This window comes from Crotalus tigris, unplaced genomic scaffold, assembly GCF_016545835.1.
Source record: "Crotalus tigris isolate CLP2741 ecotype Arizona unplaced genomic scaffold, ASM1654583v1 scf7180000017611.44802233496:7321179, whole genome shotgun sequence".
Taxonomy (NCBI): Eukaryota; Metazoa; Chordata; class Lepidosauria; order Squamata; family Viperidae; genus Crotalus; species Crotalus tigris.
In genome coordinates this window covers 538,765-562,168 of record NW_024096511.1, presented here as the reverse complement: position 1 = coordinate 562,168, position 23,404 = coordinate 538,765, and the positions used below count along the sequence as shown (strand labels likewise).

Here is a 23,404-nt window from a genome sequence, read left to right as displayed (position 1 = left end):
TGTGCTAGGAGCTTCCTCTTAGTTTTGCATAGTCAGAAACAATTTACTTTTCTTTGTTCTAGGGTTTGCTTAAAGAATCATTTATATTACGCTTACTCTTATTTTACATATTTCCTTTTTTCTTCATAAATGCAATATATTATACCAGTGATGGCGAACCTATGGCATGCGTGCCAGAGGTGGCACTCAGAGCCCTCTCTGTGGGCACACCTGCTGCCACCGCCAGCTCAAGTAGGTCCGTTAGGCCACTGCTGGCACCCAGAGTGGCGGCCCCACCCAGCACAAAGGAGGTGAAGCAGCTGGCTAGGAAGCTCAAGTAGAGGTGGTAGAGCACGCCCCCATGCGCTCGCTGGCCTCTGTGTGTGAGGGCTGAGGGTGTCAGGCAGCAGCTGCCCCTGCCTCACCTTGCCCTGCAGCAATGGCACCCCTGCCTCACCCTGCAGGACGAGCCTGCTGACCACTGCCCCACACACCAGAGACTCCCTGGATCTCCCCCAATCCTGCCCAGCCCCCACAGGAGTCCCCCCACGAGCAACATCAAGGCAGCCACGCCCACTCCAGCCATGCCCACTCAGTCTGCCATGTCCACTGAGTGGGCCATGCCCACACTCACCCCCGTAAGGGCACCACAATGCTGATGAGGCCCTGGCACTTTGCAATAAATAAGTGGGTTTGGGATTGCTGTTTGGGCACTCGGTCTGTAAAAGGTTTGCCATCACTGTATTATACTATACTATACTAATTACTATACTATACTATACTATACTATACTATACTATACTATACTATACTATACTATACTATACTATACTATACTATACTATACTATACTATATTATGCATTTATGTACACATCTAAATTTGTAGTGCTCTGTATTGAAAATGCGATGATTGGTAAAAGCCTTTTTTTTTCTGTTAATGGGTTAAATTAAACCTGACAGAAATGGATGTGACTACTTTATCCATTCATATAGTCATGCTCATATAATGTCAGGGTGAGGAATGAGTGAAAATAAAATCAGGATATGGAAAAGAGCACGGAAATGTCCCACTCACTTTAATCCTTTGCCATCTAGTTGTTCCAGTCAGACTAAGCCTTTTATTCTGTTCACAATTCATCTTCAACATCAAAAAAAAAAAAAAAAAGTCCTAAAAGCAATCAAGGGGAGAGTAAGGCACAGGGCTGGGGTGGGAGTTAGAATTAAAAGGCTGTACTCTGTTTTTCATACAAAGAATTTTAAGCCAGCCAGATCTCGTGCAAAAAATAAGAGTTTTCTGTATCTTTATTTCTGCCTTCTAAGGGTCACCCAGATTTTTTGCAGTTGATCTGGTAGCTCTAAGTAGCTTAGGGAACAAGAACCAGTGGCTTTTTTTAAATCATAATTGCTTGATATGATTCTCTTCTAAATGAATGACAGGGAGACCTTTGAAATGGACTCAGCCTGAATCTTTCCTACACACCCTTTGTGATTCAGTGTGATTAAATGGGTGTGACAATGTTTGAGGAATCTGACCAATATTTTTAGCCAGTCAGCAGCTTGCAACCGATTAAATATTCTAATAGGTTATCCTGAATATGATCCTGATTTTAATAAATGCTCCAACCATTTAGTCAAATTAGCTCCACCTTTAAAGCATTTGTGACTCACGATTATTCTATCCATAAAACTCAGAGCTGTTCCAGTTTGAACTCTAAAGACTATGGGAACAAAACCAAATTGTATCACATTGTAGGCTGTAATTGGAAGAACGTGGAGATATGGATTACTGCAATGCACTTTACCCGGTCCTTCCCTAGAAGTTACAACCGGTCTAGAATGCAGAGACACACCCAGTATTGGGAGTCCCTAGGTTTACCCATTTTACAGCCTCTTGCATACAAGCTGCCTCCCAGTTTTCTGGGTGCAATTCAAGGTGCTGGTTACTACAGAGACCAGGTTATCTGCAGGACTACCTCTACCTGAGTAGATCTGTCAGGGAGAATAGGGTGGGCATGCTTCCGGTCTCTTCCCTAAAATATATCCATCTTGTGGGCTTCAGAAATGTGGCTTTTCCACTGTAGCCTCCTCCTGAGATTCAACAGGCCCCTATCCTTCAATCTTTCTAGAGAGGACTTAAAACCTAGCTCTTCCCACAGGCGTGGGGATTGGGTGAGGCCAGGGTAGGATGAGAATCCATGTACATTAGAGAAGTCTGGCTGTGGCACCAGGTTCTCTTCATTTTATTTTTATTGTTTTAAGCCGCCCAGAGTTGTTTTTAAGATGGGTGGCTGTATAAACGTTTTAAATAAAACCCATAAATAAATCAGTGCTTTGTCATGTTCCAGCCAGGAACTGTAATTACCATATAATCTTCTCCAATACACTCCTATTTGAGGTGCTCATCTTTCTTCCACCTAGCTTACAGCTGTAGGAGACGGCCATGTGGATTAGTGTAGAATGAGCTTCACCTATTGTATCATCCAGATATTCAAGAATTACAGCCCCATCAGTTTCACACCACTTTAAGGTTATGGTGTATAACACCCCTTCCACCTCCTGCCATTGTTACACTAGTGGCAGAATCCATGCAACTTATTTCTATTGAAAGACATCTGCTATATCAATGGTGGCGAACCTATGGCATGCATGCCAGAGGCGGCACTCAGAGCCCTCTCTGTGGGCACGTGCGCCATGCTCCGAAGATGGCAACCGTCCCTCTTCAACCAGCCACCCACTAACTTGCCGAGGCTCCACATGGCCAAATGCATCTCAGCACCCATGCGCTCGCTGGCCTCTGTGTGCAGGGGCCATGGTGTCAGGCAGCAGCTGCCCCGGCCTCACCTTGCCCTGTGACAATGGCACCCCTGCCCTGCCTCGCCTTGCCTCGCCTCACCCAGCAGGATGAGGCTCCTGCCCACCACCCACCTGCCAGAGACCCCCTGGATCTCCCCCAACCCTGCCCGTCCCTCCCCACGAGCAACATCGAGGTGATCACGCCCACCTTGTCCACACCCACCCAATCTGCCATGACCATCACAGCCACACCCACCCAGTGAGCCACGCCCACCTGGCACCCAGCAATAAATAAGTGGGTTTTAGGTTGCAGTTTGGGCACTTGGTCTCTAAAAGGTTCGCCATCACTGTGGTATATCATGTCCATGCTAATCAGATAATCATAATGGGACATTCTTGAATTTACACATGTCTACCTTCAGTTAGATTTTCCCCTTCTGTACTGGCAAACAAAAATATTCCTTAAACACCAAACATCTGGAAGATATCAAAAGTTTAAAAACACTGGGCTGGGCAACCAAGGAAGTGCAGTAAATATCTCCACCAATGTCAAGGCTACTTGCGATGCTTCAGTGTAAATGTTTTCCTGGCAAATCTTTGGTGCTGCATGAGGAAGAGGAGACTTCAATGGGTAGCAGTCTTTTGGGTTTCCCTGTTACATGCAGAAGAGGAACAGAGTCTTTGGCTTCTCACCTGTATGACTGCACTCACTTAACAATTGGCATCTGGCAGCAGACCAGCCTGGCAAACAATCAGCCATTGTCTTCCAGCTGTAGCAACATACTGTATATTTTTGTTTCTCCTTTAATGAAACGTACACTTAATCTATTGCTACACCCCCCCCCCTTTGGAGTTTGGAAGTTGAAACTCAAATACTTTGGCCACCTAATGAGAAGGAAGGACTCACTGGAGAAGAGCCTGATGCTGGGAAAGATTGAGGGCAATAGAAGAATGGGACGACAAAGAATGAGATGGCTGGATGGAGTCACTGAAGCAGTAGGTGTGAACTTAAATGGACTCCAGAAGATGGTAGAGGACAGGAAGACCTGGAGGAACATTGTCCATGGGGTCGCGATGGGTCGGACACGACTTCGCAATTAACAACAACAAACAACATTGCTAAGAAATTGAATAAATATCAATGTTTAACCGCTAGAGGGCAGAAGGTACAAATATGAGGAAAGTGGGGGGTTAAATTAAATTAAATTAAATGCCGAATTATTTTAGGAGGTACACCTGAGGAATATTCTTACCAGTTGTGAAAAGGGTTTATCCCTACTATTTGGTAAAGTACTTCTTGAGAGAGAAACACCTTAGAGAATGCACATGTCCTAAATAAATAAAGTTGGAACAGACGTATTTTTTCCGGTTGTTTTCCTTTTCAGAATCACAATTATAAATGACTGAGTCATTAAAATTATTTATTGAAACATGGTAGGAAGCATTTATCCAAATTATATGGGTTGCATCTAAGATGTGTAGATGCTCAGAGGTTTGGAGAATGCTCTTGCAGACATTTGATTATTCGCAAAGGTAAAACAGATTTAAATTATAACAAATGGCATATGAGCCATAGGACGATATGACGGCAAAGAAGATAATGAAATTTTGGGCCACATCAATAGAAATATAATTTCCAAATCATGAGAAATAATCATTCCACTTGAATCTGCTTTGGTTCAGGTCCACCTTGAGTGCTGTGACCAATAGTCCCTTTTATTCAGAGAAATTGGAATAAGTATACAGAAAGGCAATAGAGTTGTTCAAAGATCTACGGGGATAAATTATTTTAAGAAAAGATGACTAAGAGATATTTTATATCTTGCTTTTATTATTTTTTAAATAAATAACTCAATGTGGCAAACATACCTAATACGCCTTACTCTTCCTACTTACTCTAAAACATCAAACACTCTGTGATGTGAGTTGGGCTAAGAGAGGGAAGTGGCGGATCCAAAGTCACCCAGCTGGTTTTTCATGGCTAAGGTGGGATTAGAACTCACAGACTCCTGATTTCTAGCCTGGTGCCGTAACCATTTGATCAAACTGGCTCTAAGTAGTATTTAATATTATCAAATTTGTTTTGAATTTGAATTATCAAACTGGAACAACCTGCCTCCAGAAGCGGTGAAGGCTCCAACACTGGAAGTTTTTAAGAAGAGACTGGACAGCCATTTGTCTGAAATGATATAGGGCAGTGATGGCGAACCTTTTAGAGACCGAGTGCCCAAACTGCAACCCAAAACCCACTTATTTATCGCTGGGTGCCAGGTGGGCGTAACCCTCTGGGTGGGCATGGCCAAGGCAGACTGGGTGGAGGTGGCCAAGGTGGGCGTGGTCACCTTGATGTTGCTTGTGGGGAGGGACACCTGTGGGGGCCAAGCATGGTTGGGGGAGATCCAGAGGGTCTCTGGCAGGTAGGGCAGTGGGCAGGAAGCTCGTCCTGCACGGTGAGGTGAGACAGGGCAGGTGTGCCATTGTCGCAGGGCAAGGTGAGGCAGGGACCTGACACCATCGGCCCCTGCACACAGAGGCCAACGAGCACATGGGGACAGTGTCCATCAGCAGCCACAGCCTGCCGCCCCCTCGGCCGGCACACTCTGGGGCTCCACAGCCTGCCACCAGCAGTTCAGAGAAGCCGCCTCTGAGCTGGACAGCCGGCCGACACCTGAGGAGGCAATGCAGTGGGTCATGCCTGGGAAAAGGAGAGCATGCGAGGCCAGGAGGGATGGGATGGGGGGAGGAGGGAGGGAAACCAGCTGTGCTGGGATGCATCTGGTCACATGGGACCTCAGCAAGTTAGTGGGTGGGTGGTTGAAGAGGGACGGTTGTCATCTCTGGGGAATGGCACGCATGCCCACAGAGAGGGCTCTGAGTGCCGCCTCTGACACGCGTGCCAGAGGTTCGCCACCACTAATATAGGGTTTCCTGCCTGAGCAGGGGGTTGGACTAGATGACTTCCAAGATCCCTTCAACTTTATTACTATTATTATTATTATTATTATTATTATTATTATTATTATTATTATTATTATATCAAATATTACTGTCCAAGCAACCAGAAGTATATCACATAGAAGAAGGTCAAGATTGTTCTCTCTCATTCCAGATTGCAGGAGACAGAACAATGGACTTAAGTTACAGGAAAACAGATTCTGATGGAATGTTATTGGGGGCAATCCTAACAATAAGAGCAGTTTGACAATGGAAGCAATTACTCCAGAGAGCTTTTCATTCATTTTCAGAGCTTCTTTTCATTAGAAATATTCAAGGAGAAGCTAGATCGCCATCTACCTGGGATGCATTACTTTGATTCCTGTGCTGAACAGAAGGGTTGACCCAATGGCCTTTTTAATCTATCTGAATGTATGATGCTATTGTGGGCAATATTGTAAATGCAACCACTGTGAAATTTAATATTTCATCTGGCTATTTTTGTGCAGGACTTCATAAATAGCACATATTTATCATTTAAATCAATTTAAATAAATCAGTGGGAGGCTCAGTTCAGAAATTGTACTTTTTATATAGCACACAATCAAATGAAGGAATTAGTTACCTCAGGAAATAGTAATGGACGTCATAATCTTATTGCCTTTTTAAGGGCTTGGCTTGAATACATTTATTGAAGTCAGTGGAAACATACACAAGACTTTGAAAATGAATGGAGAATAAATCATTTATTAATGAAGGAAGGAAAATTGCCAACTTTGAGGTACCTCTGATTACTAGATCTTCAAACTATATTTAGGATATCCAGCTTTTTAGCTACCCAAAGGCCATTTCTTCAGTTTGATTCTTGTATGGTTATGATATTTTATATAAAATGTTAGTATTATTGTGAGTGTATGCATATCTAAAATGGGAAACTATTGTTTCTTATTTGCCCAGTACATTATGGATATAATTTCATAATTTCAATAATATTTAGGATATCCAGCTTCTTAGCTATCCAAAGGCCAGCTCTTTGGTTTGATTCTTGTAATGTTATTTATATTTTATATAAAATGTTAGTAGATATTGTTGTGAGAATATGTATATCTAATATGGAGAACTGTTGTTTATCAAGTTGCTCAGTAGCATGAAATTATCAAATAACCCATTCAGATTGGAAGAATGAAGTTTTGAAGGTGGCAATGCTAAAATGGACCCATGAAATTAGGCTGCTTCAGACCAACTACTGTCTATTTGTTCCAGCTGTTAAAAACACAAAGCTGTACATACCTGTTCAGAAATTCAGTAACTGTCATTCTGTCTTTTTAAATAAGGGATACCGTAGCTGCATATTACTAAAGGGTTGCAGCAAAAATCACAGTTAGAACCATTCCCTCAGTGGTGGATTACAATGGGCAAACACTGTGACACATAGTAAAAAGTTCTTACCTGTTTTAATAATGAACCAATAATCATATTAGCCCAGAATATCCAGCTCAGCTTTGCTAATAGACAGTGCCCCCCCCCATACTTCAGGAAGCCTCATATTCTTGCATGCTTAATGCCTACTTGGTAGAATTCATCTGATTAAATTTGGAGGTTGTATCCACTGTGTTCAGCACTGATCATCAGCAAATCTCTCCCAATAAACAAAGATTTATTCACCATATTTCAGTAGTTCAACGGAAGCAGAAGCAGATGTAGGGCCTGGATGCTCCCTCTCCTTTGAAGAAATCACAGATGGCTGGATTTGCTCAACTGCATGATTTACAAAAAGGCCAACACTGGGTATGAAAAGCTCATTAAGCCAAAACAGTGAGATATATGAATCAAACCAATATTTTTCCTCCTATTTACTCTCCCTACACTATAAATGTCTAAAAATTGTCTGTTTCATCTGAGGAAAAACATCTCATTGAATACTGAGAATGTATGGGGAGCAGTTGGAGAATACAACTAGAAGAACTATGATTCTGTATGGTTCTAGGTAATATTCTATGCATATTCCTACATTGGGCAACGGATTAACTCTTATATGCTGATCCAAGCTTTCCATATTATGGTTCAGGATATGAGGTGGCAATCATACAAGAGGATTCTTTTTTATTACATGGCCCTGTTTTAACCTTCTATTTCTATTACTCTCTTCCACTCTCAAAAACCTGTTTATTCAATAAATGGGACTATCACCAATCAACTAGTCCTCCCCAATTAAACAATCGCTTAAAAAAACTACCCATTGCAGAATTTGGCAGAATTTGGCAAGCTTTCCAGGTTAATTTTAGATTATTTAGATTATGATCTATTTCTGTTGGTTCGTTCCGTTTAGCACCAAGTATGTTCCTAGGCATGTCAGCAAGCCTTCTATTTGCCCCCTGGGAATAACCCAACATTGCATTGCCAGAATGAGAGAAAGGGGGGTTTCTGCTGCAGTATTTTAGGTCCGTGATGCTCCTTTTATTCTGAGCCGACAGCAATTCACCATTACGCTTTTCACATTAGGGAAAATGATGTCTGCATTAGAGAGGAGTATAGCAAGTCTGATTCACCCAGCACCGTAAGCCATGGTTTGCTAAAGAAAACTGAACGGCTGGGTTCCCATGTAAGCAAAGCAGACTCCGGCTTCCCCGTCCTGCCCCCTCGGCTACCTGTCCGCCCCGCCCTCCCGCTGGTGGCGCTGTGGCTGGAGGTCTGGGCCGCCAACCGCAGGGAGCTGCCGTCACTGCCTGCCCTCTGCCGGGCGAGGAGGGGCAGGAGCGCGCCGAGTGACGTGTCCCCATCCCGGAGCTTAGCATGATTCATCAGCAGCTGCCGCTAAGATGCTGCGCGCAGCCCCGATGTAGCGCTTGAGCGCCGACCCTCTCGCCGCACCCCCGGCCCGGAGACTTCCCTTCCCTTTGGGCGCCGCGGGAAAAGGCAGGCAAGATGGAAGAAATCCTGAGGAAGCTGCAGAAGGAAGCGTCGGGGAGCAAATACAAGGCGATCAAGGAGAGTTGCACCTGGGCCAGCGGTAAGGAAGCGAGAGGCACCTTTCTTCTTCTTCTTCTTCTTCTTCTTCTTCTTCTTCTTCTTCTTCTTCTTCTTCTTCTTCTTCTTCTTCTTCTTCTTCTTCTTCTTCCTCCTCCTCCTCCTCCTCCCCCGCGCCAGAAAGGAAAGCCGACCCGCTCTGCCTGGGCTGCCTTTTTGATGTCTTAATGCGCGAGCTGCATCTTCCCCCGTTATCACCCAACCTGCCTTTAAAAACCTGGGGCGGGAGGGGGTTTTGTTGTGTGTGCCGTTTGTGAATGTGCTTTTGCGTCGGATCCATCCTCGGCTGTCGATCGCTTAACTCCGTGGATCGAGGGACTCTTTCCCCGTCTTCCTCTCCTGGCGATGGGTCCCCTCCGCCCACACCTCCAGTACATTTTTACAGTCACCTCTACGACGGCAGTCATTTCCCATGAACTCCCGATTGTGTTAAGGCTTATTCCTTTAGCTCTTTTTAAACTCTTTATTCTAAAGCTGGTTGTTGTTGTTGTTGTTGTTTTGGTCCCTTGGAGTCAGTTGTTACTTCTAGTATTCTGGGCAACAATTTTGTCACCCAATCGTTTCTGTGCTTAAGGCAGGGCTAGAACTTGGGTGTCCTTGCTCCTAGTACATGGTTTAAACCAGGGGTCTTCAAACTTGGCCCTTTTATGACTTGTGAACTTAAATGCCCAGACTTCAACGCTGGGAGTTGAAGTCCACAAGTCATAAAAGGGCCAAGTTTGAAGACCCCTGGTTTAAACCATTAGGTCAAACTGGCTGTGCTCCTAAGGTGCAGAAGTTATAAAGCACCCATAGGAAAATGATAAAAACAGAAAAGTGCTACAAGTCGTCCTCAACTTATGACTACAGTTGGGACAGGAAAATTCATCACTAAGCAATCAATCACGTGATTGCACCCAATTGTATAACCTTTTCTGCCACGGTTGTTAAGTGAGACATCACATGACTGTTTCTTGTGACCTTCCCTGCTGGCTTACTCATTGACTGTGTTGGTCCAAAGCCAACTGGGAAGGTCACAAATGGCCATCACAGGACCCCAGGAAGCTGATACATGGTAAAATGCAAGCCAGTTGCCAAGAACCTGGTTTGCAGTCAGGTGACCAGGTTGATGCTGTTCTGGCTATAAGCATGAGGATCAGTCGTAAGTCACTTTTTTCAGCACTATCATAACTGTGATAGTCACAAGTTTGAGGACTACTTATACGCTGATTTAATTTAGCCAATCACAAGTGTTGAGGTACTCAGAGTATCCATCCTCTCTTGGAAGAATCGGTTTTCTGATGAAAGAACTATTCCAGAGGACTTGTTGAAGGCAACTTTTATAATACAAAGGTTGTCCAAGACCCATTGACAGGTTAAAACCCTGTAGAATGGCGACAGCAGGGCCTATTAACAATTGGCATCTGGCAGCAGACCAGCCTGGCAAACAATCAGCCATTGTCTTCCAGCTGTAGCAACATACTATATATTTTTGTTTCTCCTTTAATGAAACGTACACTTAATCTATTGCTACACCACCCCCCTTTGGGATTGTTCGTTTTTAATCCATTTTTCCTGATTGGGTGATCTCTAAGTGACACTTTACAATAAACCAAGCAGGAATGGTATTGCGATCTCCATATCTGCAGGTAACGAATATTAAAAAGGAAAATGGCAACATAATAGATTACGATTATAAAGTCGCTGGCTTAATCTCCTGTGAGGGCCTAGCAATTTAGTAGTCTGCCAACAGCTTTATTTAAGCTATTTCATGATGGTGTCTGCAGGGAAGAAATTAAAATGTCAAGATGTAATCAAAGCCCTGTCCTCTTTTAACATGCGTTTTACATACATACACACACACAGACCTCTACTGTCCTGCAACTTGTTACACAAGACATTCTGATTCGAAAATGATCAAACAAGATATTACAATGTAGGTTAAAGAAAAATGTACTGTACCTCCTTCCCACCTTTTTATCAATATACGCTTTCTTGAGTGATGACATACATTTGGTATACTATATAAATGTGCACGTTGTACTATGGTAGACTGCTTCACTATTTTTATAACTTTAAATGGTTGTTTTGCCTTTGCTACTCATATATAGAGCAATAGTCTTTTTAAAGTGTTCCTTGAAATATATTTAAGATGTTTACATTGCTGGGGTTTTAAAACAACTATCCTTGCATCAATTTGTGCTAAAATAATGCAATTTTTTTATTATTCAAAGCTAGGAATGAGGTTATCTATAGGATGGATTGTTTTGTTTTCACTTACCAGTCAGAGGAAAATAGGGTAGGGATGGTTTTCAGTCCAGATTAAATTAGTATTTGTAAAACCTACTAATTCAAACAATAAAAAGTAACCATGAACGGATCATAAAGCTGTACTTTTATTTATTTTAGGATTTGAGTTTGTTACATAAATTAAACAACAGTTCATGTGCATTTGCTTACATAAGCATAATAAGCTCTTTTAGAAGTTAGGAAATGGTGTCATTTAAGCTAAAGAGACAAGATTTGAGATATCTTATTGTGCCATATGGAAAGGGAATTTACCAAGGGAAAAAATAGACCAAAATAAGAGGAAGAACAGAGCCTATAAAAATAATTTATTGGAGAAAATGTGCTTTTAATTTAGTTCTGAACTAAACTAAATACCTGCCCATGTCAATCCACATATATGTGCATTTGCCGTGTACAACTTGAACAATTTTAATCTGGGATAATCCTAATTGAGCAAAATGGGACTTCAAGTTGCATAAGACTATATGTAATGATGAATGTTTTCAGTTCCATGCTGGATGCTTTTTGAAATAATTCCTTCTCCCTTTTCTACCCAGAAACATTAGAATCTTTAGATGCTACTACCAAGATCCCTCCTTATCAGTTAAGGTAGGAAATACATTTTTTTTATTCTTTGGTTATGGCTGACATTTGAAATGAAAGAGTAAAAGTCCTTTCTGTTTTACATTTGCTGACTCTTGAAGTCAGTATAACACTGCTATGAACCAAAGATGTAAGCAAGATGACCCATTGGTCAAGTTTTCCATTTTCCTACATAGTTATGTATTTGTGATTCCGAGATACGCAAGAATGTTTGAGTATATAGACTGCTTGAAATATGATGGGAAATATTGTGTTTTTAGCTGACAGGTACTCCCTTCCTCTCTCTCAAATTCTGTAAAACCTCAGCCCCCAAAATCAACAAGAACATCACATCTATTGTAATAGGGGAAGGCTAAAGGAAATGAAGATATTAACTTAGAAGCTTTTGAAGTGCCCTTATGAAGTGCATTTCAGTGCTATCCCAATTAATGTTGCCATTGTCAATTCACATTGTTATTGCTTGTTTTGGTAATAGTAATTCCATAATCAGAGAAGGGCAATTCTGCAAAATCCCCATAGTCCAAAGCTTGCGAAACCCTAAAAGTCACAAACTACGTAAAAAAATGGAAATGGGCAAAATTAAAAGCTCAGAAAAGATTATGAATTACGCCTCTCTTTCTAATTGTTTGAAAGTAGACACCAATTTTGTACTGCATGCCCCATTCTTGCTTAGGAAGATGTGACTTGGTTAATATATTGTTTAATCATTGTGTGCGGAATGAACCACAGTTGGCCAGGCTTATTCATAAACCATCGCTTTCACTCACAGGAGCTGGGTTCATACAACATATTAAGCCATAAACAAAGCAATAGTGTTATTATTAAAGATGATAATAGTGCAAGCTTTGGGAAATGTTAAAATATCATTAGGTAATAACAGTGGCAGGATTAAGACTATAGAAGCAATGGAGCAAATATTACAGATCTGACATGAAGTTCTAGATATATTTTTGTCTTTGGGTCCATAGCTTTGACATATTTTTGATGGTTAGAAGGCCTTGGGTTATGGAGAATATCACAAAAGATATCTCTATGCTCTCTTTTTTTGTTACTTCCTATTTGCTTGCTGGCAGAACTGTTCTCTGGATTGATATTGATCTACAACAGAGTGAAATACTGACACGCTATTTTGTTAAAAGTCCAGCTTAAGTGGCTACTTATTAGCATTTATGGAAGATGAAGTGCAACTTATAGAAATAGATAGATAGATAGATAGATAGATAGATAGATAGATAGATAGATAGATAGATAGAAAGAAATTTTTGTTCAATTGTGTCCTATTCTTAGAAGCTCCCTGGACAATCCCTGCTGTTTTCTTGGTAAGGTTCTTCAGAAGAGATTTGCCATTGTCTCCTTTTAGGGCTGAGAGAAACTGACTGGCCCAAGGTCACTAGCTGCTTTGTGCCTAAGGCAGGAATAGATTATAGAGTCTCCCAGTTTCTAGCCTGGAGTCTTAACCACTACCTCAAATTGGCTGTCTACATAGGTGAATATATTATATCAGTATTAAAACAGAAGCAAGGAAAAGCTTCCTTCATAACTGGTAATAACTTCTAAGTCATTTGAAATTTCCCTCTCTAGGAAGCATTGTGCCCATGAAAATAACCATTTTTTTTTTATGAGAGCAGAACTGGCTTCAAGATTTCTTACTTTTTGTATGAGTTTGTTTCCTGACCTTTTAACTGTGGCCTTAATAGATGAAAAAGAAAAAAAATCTGAATCTTTCTCTAATTCATAACATGGTGAATTAGTCTTAAAATTGTTAGCCATGTGCCATTTATTCCCTCGCATTATGAAACAAATCGTGTTCTGAAATGTTGTATCATTGCCTTTAGCTTTGGACAACATTTTCTAATACTGTAATTACCTAGATTACCTAGGGGTTTTTTTTTTTTAAAAAAAAGAATGTCAATGATTGCTTTTGCTTTGGTTTCCATCTGCACAATAAAGGCTAAATCCAGAACTACATTTTTTTTCTCTTAACAAGTAGGGTAGGAAATTTTGAAGATTGTCTAAGCTTTTGCAGAAGGTGGGTAAAAGCCATGGGAGTTGCATGCAGCTTTTCTAAAATTGGTTCAAGTTGTTAAAAAATATGAAGACAATTTGGTTTCCTTCCTTCACTTTTAGTTTTCTAATGTTTTTCGTCTTGGGTTTCTGCCAGAATTGTGCATCTAAGAAGTGCTTTTCCCCACCTCCTTATTTCATGCATTACCAATGGCTTCCACTTAATTGCTTTAACATTTACCAAGATGATTTGGTAATCTTTGATAGCCTTTCATGAAACTAATTTTTTTGCTAACTTTATTTCAGTTTCTTCTTTCTACTTTTTTAAATTCTAAATACTTTAAATGGTCTGAAGCTTTAAGTAATCTGACTTGAGGTAAACAATCCATTGCATATTGTTTATTAGGCTTATATATCTCTCTTCCTTAAAGAGCTCAAGGTAGCATCCATAATACTCTCTTCCCCATTTTTCTCCTAGCAGCAATTTTGTGATGTAGGTTGTACTAAGAAAAAGCATCTGGCCGAAAGCCACCTATGAGCATTCATGGCTAAGCGTAGAGTAGAACCTGAGTTTTCTTGGTCTTAGTATCTATAGCCACAATGATAAATAAGATGCTTATTCAATAAGAAGAATGAAATAATAGTTCAGTGTTTTGAAGACATAGCAACAACTGAATTTTATTCAAAGAAATGGAGATTTCCAAAGATGTTCTTAGACTAGTATTCTGTATGTCAGTTGAAGTCGGCTGGGATTTTAGAAATTTCATACTATAGTTCATTTGTCTATTTTACAGTTGCCAAACCTTTTTGTTTGATTTAGTTTTATATCCTCCATTGCACAGTTAAAATTCAGACTCTAGCATTTTGAAGCTAGTTGAACCATCTGATGGGTCAAATTGTAGAATGAAGAGATTAGGGATAAAACTTTAGCTGATAAGGGCAAGAAGTATCTAATTGGTATTTAATCGCTAAATGCTGTGATGGGAATAAAGAAGGTCCCATAATATTAATCAGAGCTTTGGCTGAATCCTGTTCTTGATTAACTAATTCTAGGTTAACTAATTGATTTAGGTTGAGGTTTTTAATCTACTTCACTATAATACTGTACTCAGGTCCAAATAGGCCAACCATTTCAGATGACCGCTAGATGGTAACAGAGAAATAGAGTTTTCTCTATCGCTTTTTCCATCTAATAGTCATCCAGAGTTTTTAAACCTAACTAGTTCCATAGTTTATCAATGGACCAGTTTTATCATTTAAAATGTTGTACCTGTACCTGACAATCAATGTGTTTGCAGATTTTAGCTGTAATGCACTACATCAGTTTTATTAGAATCCACTTGTTCCTTTGCCAGATGGATGTCTAGATGATTGCCATACAGTAATAATTTTTGTTCCTAAAGGCACAACAAATATAGCAGAATCAAGCTAGAATTTCCAAACATGTTCAGAATCTACTTATACTTTTTGCTTTGTTGATTTTCTTTTCTTTTATACTCGATGTTAGAAAGGAAGAATGGGTTCAGAAATCATTTTCTCGTATTATCCTCTCAAATCCAGCCCATAGACTTTAATATTTAAGAGGATATGCCAGCATCACCAATCAGATGTTAGGATATTTGAAGTTTATAGTAGTAGGGATAGAGGCTTGAATGCTGGGTCTTTTGGTTCTTGCCTGAATAATCCAGTTTTGTTGTTGATGTTGAAAATAAGAACGAAAAAATTCCCATTTCCCCTGGTCATATCTCATATACTTTTAGTTAAAATTAATGGCCAAAGAGAGCCATATTGTTTCATGAAATGAATTACCTGCTTTTTATACCTCTTTAATACCAGCGAAAGACAGCAGACTGTTTATTATTATGTTTATAACATTATGAGGAATTGCTCTCTGTTAAGATATGAACAGTGCTGTCAATACTGCTATGTCATTCTCCAAATAAGTTTGCTGTAGCTTTCACATTTAGAGAAATACAACGTTGTTCCATCCCATTTTGTATATTAATACAACTGTACCACATTTGAAACTCTGATCACGATCAGGCTTAAAAAACGAGTATTAAACTGACTTTATTGAAATATAAATTGAACTAATATCATATCCATACTCTTAAAAAATATCAGGATGTTGGAGCAGTATTCCATTTCATTATCATAAATTGATTGCTGTTTTTGCATTACATTCATATCAAACTGGAATCTAACTCTTAAAAGGGTGATTTTTATAATTTAAAAGTGGACATCATCCAAGATAGTTTATGTGTTGTGCAAAAGCATTAAACAAAAATCCTATCAAATATTGACAAAGGAATTCCATTGTACTATATAGATTTCAAGAATTTTGCAGAAATTATTGGCTATATGGAATTGTTTGGTAAAGAGATAATTTCTTTTTGTAATGGAAGAGAACAACAGCTCTGTAGTCAGAATAAACCATTGGGTTAAAAAAAAGTCATGTAATTTTCTAAAATACATTATAAAATACATTATAAAACTGTTCTATTCAAATGTAACAAATGGTCTTATTCTGACACAGCCATTTGGAGGCTGTAAACCAGAGGTGTCAAACTGCCGGCCCGCGGGCCGGATGCATCATAGCAAAACTGCGCCCACCCCATTGCCAGCAATGGCAAAAAAGTCACGATACGCCACGACACGTCACGTGACATTGTGAGTTTGACACCCCTGCTGTAAATGTAGATATATTTTTTTATTTCTTTGTCAGAATGTTCAGCTTTAAATCCTGGCTCAAACATTGTCTTGCTGAATCACAATTAAGATGGGTTGTTGATCTATCCCTTGATATCAGTTAAAGAAACAAAGAAAAGGACACCAAAGAGGGGGAAAAAAAACTATAGGAATTGTATAATTTTGTTTCCCTCAATTGAGCAAATGATCACAGTGAAGAGGCTGATAGCAGCATAGCTGCATCAGCACCTTTTGTCATTCATGTATGGATCAAAGGGCTATAGCACAAGTAAAATAAACTTTGAAAAATTAATCATAAAAACACAAGCTATTTGATTTCTGAGTTCTAAAGAAACCTCTCTTTCTTTGAAAACTAGGGAGAAGTGCCTCCTTCCGCTGCAACTTGCTTTGGAGAGCAAGAATATGAAACTGGCACAGCAAGCTCTAGCAGGGATGCAGGTGAGTGGCTAAGGTTTGACCACATTTGGAGTTTTTGAGTGAAATAAGAAGTTGACAGGAAAAGTGAAGGATAAGAAAGCTTAATTATATAATGTAAAAGCATGCAGGCCCATAAAATGATATGAAAGATAAGCAAGACTATGTATTAGGGCTAATCCTGGGCAAAACCTTTACAAGTGGTTGTAATGTAGCCTTCCTCAAATTTTATGCTCTCAAAATATATCTGCTTATAAGAAAGCATTCTCGGCCAGCTTTCTTGGGAGTTGTACACTGTCACTCTCCCAGTTGGGGAACAATGCTGCAGTGAATATGGAGCAATAAGGAGTCTTTCATCTCACAAATGAAAGGTGGACTTTGTGAAGCCTGTATAAAAGGACATCACTGGTAAGTGTTGTAGGTCTCATATGCTTGTCTAATGAATCCTTTAAACAAAAGCCCTTGGTACACCAAGGTATACAGATGTTCCATCTTGGGATAATTGATGCTTTCATACTTTTAAGATGGAAAAAAACCACCTCTGGATGAATGAAAGAGAGGAGAAACTTAGTAACTTGTCTTTTTTTTTTTGGGAGAAAAGTCCAAAATGCTAGTCTGACCAATATTGAATGAGTGGATTGGTCGGCATTCTAAGGGCAAAGTTCAGTGCTGCACTTGCCTTTAAAATTTACCATTTCTTTATTGTTTGGTTAGTAAACTTATCCTTAATTCCTGCTGGCAAAATTGAATCTTTTAGTTTAGATGATTGTGAAAATATCTCCCTGGTCCCAGAACTAGAACTCACCTTCTGATTTTATTTACCTTATCTGAATTATAAAGGCTTTTTCTCTTCATACTACAACAGGAATTATGAGCCTCACTCTGTCTTGTGATAGGTATTGCATGCATTAAATAGATTTTACTATTCCACCAAAGCTTGCTTCCTGTTATTTGGAAAGGAATGTAATTTATTTGTAAATATTATGTTTATAATAACATAATGGGAAAACCGAATGGAAAACCTGTGACATTAAACAGTTCCATTTTCCTTTGCAGAAGCTGCTGTCTGATGAGCGATTTGTATCCATGGAAACTGACTCTGATGACAAGCAGTTGCTTAATCAAATGCTGAATGCAGTTAGAGTGACTCCATCTCTCAATGAAGACCTGCAGGTAGAAGTGATGAAGGTTAGTGTTTTACAGACGTCATTACTTGCTTGTTCGCAGGACAAGCTTCCTATCTGACTCAGCTCCGTCACTCTGGAGTCAGCTGTGTCCCTTGATTGAATTATTTTATGCCACAGTACAAAGCTAGCTCTTATGCTCTTATTCTTTACCAATGTAAGCCTGGATCTGCAGGACTTTACCTGTATTATTTTTTATTCATGTAAAAAGTAATTTTCTTCTTAGTTGAAAGTCTGCCCTCCCTTTTCCCAAGCCTTGGCTAATGAATGCTCCAGGAATTATCTAATTCTAGTACACATTCTATTTGCTCCAGGCCAGGGGTAGGCAACCTTGGCCTACCCCTGCTCCAGGCCATCCTGTTCCTAACTTCTAGCTGAGTTATGCATGATGTCTAATTCTTTGTTACTCCTATCAGTCCTCTAACCACATAGAATTGATAAAAGTGTTACACGTGCATATTCTCTATGAATGAACATTCTTTGTTCTTGCCAGACAGACTTCACAATTACAGGCATCCCATAGCCTTGCTTTGTTTTAGCAGACATCCCATCACTGTTGGTTCCAGACTACACTTGGATATGAGGGAAAAACAAAGTGGATGTCCCTCTAAGCTCTGGAGCCATAAATTATGCTGAAGTCCTATTCTGTTGTTTGCCAATGGCAGAGACAATCAGAATCATCACTGTCCTTAATAAACAAGGGTGGAGAACACTTTTAGTTGTTTGCTAGACTAAAGTAATTTTAACCAAATTGTATAAATGGATATACTGTATTATCTGCCTAAAAAAACGAAAAAGAAAATTTCTTGGGCTCCTCAAAAGTCCCTCACTTTAGTGGAAGAAATGTTTACTTCCAAATCTGGCAAACTTCTGCACCTGAATTTATATGTAGAAAACTGTAAATACATTGAATATATTGAATGTACTCTGCTCCTCTTAGAAATACAGTTTCATTACTGAGAATTAAATTAGTAGTAGTGCTGACCTGGCAAGCAGCCATATGCATCGGAAATGAGAAAAATATCAATATAACCTTGTTCTGCTGACTGTTACCATGACAGTTCCTTGCTGGAAGACTGCATGTCTGGAGAAAAATAAAATTATGATAGTGTATTTCCGTTCTCTAAGACGTGTATGTCATTCTACCTACCGAGACTATATAAAATTTGAAAAACTCATTTTTATTTTTTTTCCATAGTTTAACTTTGAAGTTTAACAAGAAAATGATTGAAAGGGATTGAACTGAAATAGCTTTAAAAAAAAAAGTAGAATAATTGAAGAGGTTGTCATTCCTTTCTACCAGTGGTGGGATTCAAATATGTGAACAACCGGTTCTCTGTGTGGATGCTGCTTCCGGAAGTCCATTCTGGGCCTGGGCAACAAAAAAATTGCTACCAGTTCTACCAAACTGGTGTAAACTGGCTGAATCCCACCACTGCTTTCTACCAATTCAGAAGCCACCAGTTTGTTAGATATTCTGGAGTGTTATGTTGGATTGGAGAAGGAGTGGCAGAACCTGGGGGCAGAATTAAAAGAAGGATCAGCCTAGAACCCTTATCTAGCCACAAGCGAACTAAGTCCAACCCCCCCCCCTTGAATTCCATTGACCCTTATCTAATTCCAAGCAGGTGCTAACCATTAGTTGAGAAGATTCTAGTGCATAGGCTTTTGAGCAGTAAATCAGTTTAATCAGACCTTCACATGAGGGCCTGTTTTTTCACACTTGGCTAGGACTTTAGAATACTCCAACCCAATAATGTTCTTTTCTGCTCGATTCAAAGTCAGTGTTTCAAATGAAAATTAATTAAATTTTGCTTAAATTCTCAAATCCTTCTTATTTCTAATATTTTTAAATTTAAAAAGTAAGGATATTCTGGAGGATATCTTCATAAATAGAGAGCTTAAATCTAATACTCCTTGTCTACTATGCAATTAGCAATTAAGCTTTAGCTTTTCAAAACTATGGAGCATCTGAGAGCATTCTTCATTACTACTGAGGAATGTTATCGGTAACAAATGCCTATTCCTGCAGAGAATTCCAAGGCACTTCAGCTGTTCTCTGAATAGGCCAGATCTGATAATGCTGTGCTTCTTCAAAAGTGTAAACCTGAAAAACCAAATAACATCTAGTTAACTGGAAGCGGGGAACTTTTGCAGGACTGGAAGTCTTCTGGGTGTGACCCCTGAAGTAAAAGAGAAAGCAGTAATGTTAGGGCTGAGATAGTTATGCATGCCTAAACCAGCATGGAAGAGATGAGGAAGGTCTATGGGCGACCTTTCGGGAATTTGGGAAAGCAAATCAATAAATGTGACTTGTTCACATTATTTTGAAAAGAAGGACCAGAAGAATAATGTTTTTGTGGGCAATCAATCCTGATTGAAAAAACAATGAGAGATTAAGGCACTTATTTCTTACATTCTGGGAATTAGGTTTGTGGGTTCCTATGTTGGGGCTAATCCGAAACAGAATGTGTATTTTGAAGCTAAAGTGTCAACTCTGTTATATACTTACTCCGTTAGTTTTTATTTGACATTGATGTTTTGTGACTGTGTCCATCACAGCAGACATTTTATGATTCAAAGTGTCATTTCCTCTTGTAGCATTCATTGGCTAACGGTGTTCTTAATAACTTCTCAAAATTCTAGATGTCTCATCGAGTCAAAAAGATTGATATGAAAGCTCTGTTTAGGATTTGTTATAATCATTTGGCTAGATTTACATTTTTTTTAAAAAAAATCCATTTGTTTTATGTTAATATTATCAACTTTGGGCTGTGAGATGTCTGCAAAAATTGCTCAGTAGACAGTAATTTTTGCTCATAAACTTTCCAGATCACTTTATCAACCTAGCAGTAAAACTGCCAAATTGTGAACATGGAAGTGTTCTGCCAAGAAAATGGACAACTCTCTGGTAGAGAAGAGACTTGACTGAGTTATTGGGTATATTTTTTCCTTGATTTGACTTGTTCCAACTTCCCACATTATCCTCAAATGTAAAAGAGCTGAGAAAGCAGCTGCATGCAAAGAAAGATGAAAATAACTAATTAATCCCAGCTCAACTATTTTCCTAAACCAGTGTCAGGAGTGACCTTTTCTAGTATTTATGAGCTATTCCTTCTTTACTGTTAATTAAAGTGATAAAGAATCTCTAGACTGAGATGATGACTATATACACTGATAAACTGTTTTTTGTTTTTTTACTCTGACTCTGGAATAATTAATCTTCATAAATTTAGTAGGTCTCCTGTGTCATGCAGACATGGAATAAAGACTCCATTACAAAGTGAATAAACAGTTACCTAGACAGAAGTGGGATAAAATAAAAATGCATTTTCATGGAGAAAATCTATCTATGTGGTCGCCAGGAGTCGAAAATGACTTGATGGCACATCAATCAATCAATCAATACCTGCATTTATTTGATGGGTGTGTTAGTTGCTTGTCTCTTTCAAGAAATATTAATTTTTCCTTAACCAAATGGAAATAGAGATGCATTGTTATTGATTTTCTGTGTTGACTAGGATTCTCATGTTATTTATTGTACAGAATTTTTCAGTCACTTTTCATATGCAGTGAAATTTAATTACATTATAATGAAACAGATTCTGCTGGATTTTCTTCCATATAAATCTTTTCATAGATTCAACTTTGCTGTGACGAATACATCCTGATCCTACCTTTGCCTGTATAGATATAAATAATACTGGTGTGTTCAATAAGATTTCCCTCTCCTTTCCAACCCCCCCCATTCATAATATAATATTAAAAAATTAATAACATGTTAATATGTACTTAACTGCAGTGAATTTTGGTAAAAATAAACTTGAGAACAATATTATATCATTTATTATATGTGTATCGGATTGTGATGGGAGATAAAATAAATGCTCTATTAAACCGCATTTAAGGTCATAATATTCTTTATCCTTTTTGTGAGGTTTAAGATACTGCAAGATAGCTAAGAGTGGCTTTCCATTAGTGAAAGACATTTCTGTTTCTGCAAGGTGGACCGTTTGGCATTTGCAAATCTCTCCTACTCAGTTACAATGTTTGCTCTGTAAATGTCAAATGTCATGTATAATTACTTCCTTGTTCTGTCAGACTGGCAGAACAGGAATTGCAGTATTTTTACTTATCTAAATCACTGTTGTAAAATATTTGGCATTTCCCAAGTCACTGTTTAAAAGTGCTCCTTGAAAATCCACAATCCTGAATCTAGTGTCTTAAAAAGGGTATATATTCATTTGGGCTTTTGAAGAATGTGAAATATTGATTCAGAGAAGATGTCTAAATATTGCCTCTGAGGCAGTTTCCCATTACAGAACCAAACTAGCTTTAAACTAAGCAATCAATATGATCAACCCAGACCAGGAATAATAAGTCTGCTAATGACAATAGTGCCATTCATGCAGAAAAAGCAGCTCTAGTTGGCCTGTGTTCAGTAGCATTTACCGTGTATGTGTGGGGAGGGAGGGAACAGAAGAGTCAAAATGGTAGGCACAGCAACACAGTTGAAGCACCACTTCTCTTTTACATGCCTTAATAACATATGCATGTCCAAATGGCGGGCTTAAATAATGTTTCTACAACTGCCATTTTGACACTTTGATTACTCATGCGGAGATCAAGCTTGTCTGTATTCTCAGTTGTGGTTGTTCTTCATGTTTTTAACCATTTTTAAGTATTAACTTTGTTAGGCTACATAATATGATCCTCCAGGTACAATTAATTTTATTTAATTAATTGCAAAAATTGCACAAGTGGGTGGACTTCCGGAAATGGCGTCTACGCACTTCAAGTGGGCCATTCTGGACCTGGGAGGCTTCCGTGGCTCAGAACAGACTTCTGGAAGTGGCGTCCATGCACTTCCGATGGGCTGTTCTGCACCTGGGAGACTTCTGTGGGTCAGAACGGACTTCTGGAAGTGGTGTCCACGCATTTCCGGTGGACCATACTGGGCCTGGGATACCTCCGTGGCTCAGAACAGACTTCTGGAAGTGGCTTCCACACACTTCTGGTGGGCCATTCTGGGCCTGGGAGACCTCCGTGGCTCAGAATGGACTTCTGGAAGTGGCTTCCACGCACTTCCGGTGGGCCATTCTGGGCCTTACAAAAAAGGGACAGAGCTTCAGCCGGTTCGCCATAATCAACAAAAAATTAGCTACTGGTTCTGCCGAACTAGTGCAAATGGACAGAATCCCACCACTGATTCTAACACTGAATAAGGAATTTTATCTCTAGAATCAGGGATAAATATGATCTTCTTTCTGCTGTTCCTAAGTAGACAATTTTCTTGCTTTAGGCCAGGCATGTCAAACTGCCGCCCCCCCGGGCCGGATGCATCATATTGAAACCTCGCCCACCCCATTGCTGGCCATGGGGAAAAAGTCACGATACGTCACAGGATGTCACATGACGTCGTGAGTTTGACATGCCTGCTTTAGGCTGTCTGTCTTAGCCGAGTGAATTAATGCATTTCTTCTTTGG

At 39.5% G+C, this 23,404-nt stretch overlaps 1 protein-coding gene across 2 annotated transcripts in view; it reads left to right on the top strand.

The window, feature by feature from the left end:
* Positions 1 to 8,451: 8,451 nt before the first annotated feature.
* Positions 8,452 to 23,404, top strand: part of ARFGEF3 (ARFGEF family member 3) — a 68,282-nt gene continuing 53,329 nt past the window's right edge. Inside the window, exons 1-4 of one of the 2 annotated variants that reach the window (XM_039323039.1) lie at positions 8,634 to 8,718; positions 11,561 to 11,612; positions 16,676 to 16,757; positions 17,790 to 17,921. In XM_039323039.1, coding sequence (XP_039178973.1) covers positions 8,634 to 8,718; positions 11,561 to 11,612; positions 16,676 to 16,757; positions 17,790 to 17,921 — 351 coding nt within the window. Of the gene's footprint in view, positions 8,719 to 11,560; positions 11,613 to 16,675; positions 16,758 to 17,789; positions 17,922 to 23,404 lie in introns of both variants that reach the window. The other variant, XM_039323048.1, reaches the window with a different exon arrangement.